The 5,919-nt window shown below is 39.9% G+C and overlaps 2 protein-coding genes across 4 annotated transcripts in view; one reads left to right on the forward strand and one right to left on the reverse strand.

Annotated features, from left to right (window-relative positions):
* The window catches only part of LOC118748989 (glucose dehydrogenase [FAD, quinone]), a gene marked incomplete at its 3' end in the record, with an annotated part of 2,400 nt that extends 606 nt beyond the window's left edge, over window positions 1-1,794 (forward strand). The window contains 1 exon segment of the mRNA XM_036483764.1: window positions 4-1,794. Coding sequence (XP_036339657.1) covers window positions 4-1,485 — 1,482 coding nt within the window.
* LOC118748995 (flotillin-2) overlaps window positions 1-5,919 on the reverse strand; it is a 516,275-nt gene that overhangs the window by 428,911 nt on the left and 81,445 nt on the right. The window lies entirely within an intron of this gene.

Here is a 5,919-nt window from a genome sequence, read left to right on the forward strand (position 1 = left end):
AAGGTGCTCGGCGGTTCCAGTGTGCTGAACTATATGCTCTATGTGCGCGGCAATCGGCACGACTATGATCACTGGGAATCGCTGGGAAATGCCGGTTGGGGCTACGAGAATGTACTGCAATATTTCAAGAAGTCAGAAGACAACCGCAACCCTTATCTAGCGAACAATGCTTATCATGGTCGTGGTGGCCTACTCACGGTGCAGGAGTCGCCGTGGCATTCGCCACTGGTTGCCGCATTCGTTGAAGCTGGTCGCGAGATTGGCTATGAAAACCGCGACGTCAATGGCGAAAAACAAGCTGGTTTCATGATAGCTCAAGGTACTATAAGACGCGGTTCACGCTGCAGCACCGCGAAGGCCTTCTTGCGCCCCATCAGATTGCGTAAAAACTTACATCTTTCCATGAACTCACACGTCACCAAAGTGGTCATTGAACCGGGCACAATGCGCGCGCACACCGTGGAGTTTGTAAAAAATGGTAAGGTCTTTCGCATACGCACCAGACGCGAGATTATTTTGTCAGCCGGCGCTATCAATACACCGCAAATACTGATGCTCTCGGGTATTGGCCCAAAGGCGCATCTCGAGAAGCACGGCATACGCGTGCTTCAAGACCTGCCAGTTGGTGAGAACTTGCAGGATCATGTTGGTATGGGTGGCCTGTCGTTTTTGGTTGACAAACCCGTTGCCATAGTGCAAGACCGATTCAATCCCACATCGCTCACCATGCAGTATGTGTTGCGTGAGCGCGGCCCCATGACTACTTTAGGAGGCGTAGAAGGTCTGGCTTTTGTACACACGCCCTACTCTAACAGCACCATAGATTGGCCCGATATACAGTTCCACATGGCGCCAGCTTCCATCAATTCGGACAATGGCGCGCGCGTAAAGAAAGTACTCGGTCTAAAAGAGTCCCTATACCAAGAAGTTTTCAAGCCGATCGCTAACAAGGATACTTGGACTATCATGCCGTTGCTGCTGCGTCCCCGCTCACGTGGCTGGGTGCGTCTCAGCTCATCGAATCCCTTCCACTATCCGCTCATCAACGCGAACTACTTCGATGACCCGTTGGACGTTAAAACGATTGTAGAAGGTGGGAAAATAGCGCTACGCGTTGCCAACGCCAAAGTCTTCAAGCAGTTTGGTTCGCGTTTGCATCAAAGACCTTTGCCGAACTGCAAGAAACATAAAATATACTCGGATGCTTATCTGGAATGCCAGGCGCGCACCATTTCCATGACGATTTATCATCCATGCGGTACAGCGAAAATGGGGCCCGCTTGGGATCCCGAAGCAGTGGTCGATCCACGATTACGCGTTTATGGCGTTAGAGGGTTGCGCGTAATCGACGCAAGTATTATGCCGACAATTAGCAGCGGCAATACAAATGCGCCGGTAATTATGATCGGCGAAAAGGGTGCTGACCTCATCAAGGAGGATTGGCAGCGAAATCCGGAGTATCGTGCAGCGGCGCCGAAAAGTTAGCAAGTTAGTTAATTAGATAAATTTAGCAACTCCGGAAGTTATGCTACCAGTGCATGTGGGACCACAAATCAGGGGCGTACGTCAGCTTTATTACAGTTATACCGCAAGCGGTGCCATCGGGAGGTGGTGTTTCTGTTGTGCTACTCGGAAGCACCGCCTTACATAGCAAATATTTCACTTATTACGCTAAAATCGACACAACTTGTTTAATTAGTTTTAATCTGTAGAATTTAGATACATTCGAGTCATAGGCCTAAAACTTTAAGCTAATTCTTTGTTAACGAGCTACATACTCTTAAAACGATATATATATTTTTATATTTATATTTGTAATTTATAAAGTAAGGTAAGTATAGTACGTCATTATAATTTATTGCTGCACTCATTGGATCCTAAATCATTTTTCGATTACTTCATTTGTGAACGCATAAAACTTTAACCATGATATAAGTATGTAAATATTATTTTATGATATTTAAAATTATACTTTTACATAGTAAATTTAAATTAGATTTTAAATATATAGCATTTCGCATAGTCCAAATAGTTGTTTCATTTCTATGGATCAACGTAAGAATAACTGCATAAAAGGGTAAAGAAACATTTTATATATTCAGAAAGCTGGCATTTAATCTTGAATTTTTGAGCTCAAAATCGCGAAAAATTCGTGAAAGATACAAAACATCATTCGTGGAAGAAACAAAACATAAAAGAACAATGGGACGTAGGCCTATCAGTAGCCTAGTTAAGAGGTATAACAATATACACTGAAGGCTCAAAGATGGAGCAAAGTACCTGCGATGATCTCTAGGCGGGCATGCAGATCAGTAATTAATTTCGTCTTCAGCGCCTTCTAAGCTGAGTTCTATAGAGAAGGCTGGCTTCGGTGGCATCCAAACGGCTTTAAACGTAATAGCGTCCAAAGTATAAAAATCGACGGTTGTATGTTAATGCCATGTCGGTTTTGGCCATCACACTTTTTGCTGGGTTTGCTTTATAGAAACTACTTAAGTACTGCGAAGTGGAGGAACAATTCACCACATTCTGTGTCGACGTCCGGACGTACTGTCGAAGCGCAGGTAGAACTGAAGGCGATGACTCTAAATTTCGTTTATATCCCTTTGCTAAAGAAACCCCAGTTTATTAAAGCGGCCACATTCTCTCTCACTCGATACTCACTCATAAACGGCACTCACAATGGTATGGACTCTCCATATACCGTCTCTTAACCTAATCTAACCCAAATTAAATTTAAAAAAAAGACATGAAACAAAAGAGCGGGTAAAGACCTTATTCCCAACCATCTCAAAATACCACAGATTTTAAAGACTCTACGCCAACCATGTCTGTCAATTGTCCTTTGTCTCTATTGTAAGTGAGCGTCTGACGTAAGCTCACTGATGTTTTCTGTGCCCAGCTCATTCTGTCTGGAAATCTTAGTAGTAGATAACCGATTAAAGCCTAAATAATGCGAAGCAACGGGCTTTATACGCCAAAATCATCTTTGTAAAGAACATTACACCCAAGGCAAATTATTGAACTTAGAGCGACTATAATCCTGGGCCACCTTAAAGCAGTCATTTACCCAGAAAAAATCTCTATAGGGGAAGAGATGAGTCATGACAAATATTTTTTTACAAAAACTTCAAAGTTTAAGGTCAACTGATATGGATCGCATCGCTCTGTAGTGGTAGGGAGTGCACGAAGCTGCATTGGTTATTGTTCAGTAATGTAAAATCCACGTGCTTTGGTTTTGACTTTAAAGGCTTTTGTTCTCCATTTACCATAATTAGGCTACATGAGAGGTTCCCAAACTTTTTTTTCCCGTAGACCCCTTTCAAAATCTTACTGATTTCGGTGGGTCCTCTGCTGCTACATTTTTAACATATTTCCAAAGCGCATCAACAAATTTTAAGACTAGATCGAACGATGTAAATTTGCATCGCGGTTAAGTTTCAAAACTAAATTTGGGGTGGCTAAAAAAATAAAATATTTTCTTGTGTTCTATTTATTAAGAAAATGTGATTACACACTTGAAAGTTTAGAAAACAGAGCTCATAAATCGATCAAATACTCTCTCGCTCTGAGGAGTTATATTTTTTTAAGAGAACTCCGAGCGCTAGCGTTATTTACATTCTCTTCACCATAATCTCCTCACATGTTCGGCTCACTCATGAATTTGCATGTGGCGTATTCGTAAAATAGTTTATTTGTGTTAATGCCATCATTTTTATTTTTATCGCTCCGAGTTTTAAAGTGATGCGAATGCCTGGTTTGAGCCAGTTTTGGCGAAATGGTTAGATGTCTCATTACCAGATACTCCCGAGTGACCTGGTACTAAGAGTAAAGCAAGGTCGTTATCTTTACCAACATAAAATAATATCATGAGTCGAGACTTGCATTGTCGAACTAGTTTGGAGGTACTTAGATAGAGGGCTGGCTAATGCAGCCTGGCTGTCACTTCAGATATGTATGTCGACTCCTTCTCCTCTACCTATTTTCCACCACGTTGTCCATGGCTTTGAGGGTTGCAAATACCTCAGACTGGAAGACCGGGGCATACTCCCCAAGAGAAAAGTGAAGCTTATTCCCATTAACTTCGGAAAAGACCTCAGATCTTGACCCAGAGTCAGTTTTGGAGCCATAAGTGAAGATTCGACAATGGGATCTGTGCTGAATTAAACCAGCATTCAGCCTCAGGGAACTCAACATTACAGAATCTCTTTAACAGAAGGTAATGGTGGCGTACTATCCTACAGCATTGAAAAGACACAAGTGTGGCCTTAAGGGGCTTCCCCACGTATAAAGACACAAAGTGACGGTAAGTGTTGCAGTGCGTCAAGAGCACTACACACCACTCAAAAAAATTCAAGTTAAATAAAGAGGATATCAAGCAACCATTTTGGTCAGAATTAAAAAAAAAATAGTCACGTCACTTTAACTCTTCATAACTTCTTTTCTATTGCAAGCACAAACCTCTAACGGGCTGCATTCGATTCTACTCTCCTACTACCAGCTAACAAAAATAGGATAGCCACACCTTTTATTTGTGAAAAGTTCCCAATTTTATTTCTGAATTATATGCATATTTGGCTAGAAAATGTGTACCGTGGTCCCTTTGTTGCATTTGCATGTGTCCGAATAAGACCTGGCAAGTGATGCGAAAGTTCGAACTAATTGAGAATTTCCCATTTATGAGATTTTCCAAATAACAGATGTCATTCTTTACAACAGTTTTTTAGAGCTAATAAAAATTCCGACGATATTTGAACCTTGAATATTAGAAAACATTTTTTCTAAGCCTACAATTAAAACCAGACTACAAATGTTACTAATATAAACATTTATTTTTGCATAAAAAAAAACAAATATATGTACATAAAAGTGAGTGTTTTATTGAATTATGTACTTGAAAAAAAGTACCGTGATTAGTGATGGAATAAATTACAGAGCAGAAATTAGTTAGTATGATGTTTGTATGCTTAGATGTGACCTGAAACTGTGACCAAAGTACGGTTCATTGTAAATCGGTACGCATGAAATGGGTTATATATTTTCAACAGGGTTTCAAAAAATAATTCTTAGTATATTAAAATAAAGGCATGATATTCCGCATGATTTGCTACTATTTGTATGTGTAAGCTTCGATTTATCTGAAATACTTAAGTAGTCTACACGAGCTCATATAAATTAATTAGCTTGAATGACTGCCTTTTAAAAGACTCAGCACTCGACAAAGAAAAACTGAAAGGGTAATAGCACCATAAAACCATCTATCTTAACTCCCTCTTCTATACATCTTTAACTTTCTGCGTTCAATAACCGGTCGAATGTAGTAAATGTTGTTTACATCTCTGAAGTAAAATTAAAAAATAATAATAAATATTGTTGGAACATTAAATTTTATTGCTTTAAACACACTTGTAAATAAATTAACTTACTCGTGTATTGTAAACAAATCAATGTAACAGCTTTTTAGAACCAAATCGTCCATATAAAACTAAAAAGTGAATGCTGTCAATTGAGGCATTACTTAAACTCAAATACCCAACAACAACTATTAATGTTTTTGTTATTATTCACTTTTTATATCAACAACATCGCTGACCTTAATGCCAGTATTTGCTTCTAGAAACATTAAAAAAGCAACAGTTGTAAGGCGCTGCTATTTCTAATATTACAACATCTCCTCATCGGACCTATGTCTACGCTGACGTCTAAACTCTGAGTTAATAATAATAAAAATATATTGTTAGTGTTAGCTTCTCCTCCGATTTGTGGCGTGCGCCTTGGTGTTGTTCCGCAAAGGGGAGGACCTACAGTTTTACGTCGACTCCGAACGGCGATTGCATTTTTATCAGGAGCTATTTTTTATCGCAGAAATACATTCGGAGGTTTGCTGTTGCCTGGGACAGATACCGAGAGTTGCTAATG

This window comes from Rhagoletis pomonella, unplaced genomic scaffold, assembly GCF_013731165.1.
Source record: "Rhagoletis pomonella isolate Grant_MI unplaced genomic scaffold, Rhpom_1.0 Rhpom_scaffold_00013, whole genome shotgun sequence".
Taxonomy (NCBI): Eukaryota; Metazoa; Arthropoda; class Insecta; order Diptera; family Tephritidae; genus Rhagoletis; species Rhagoletis pomonella.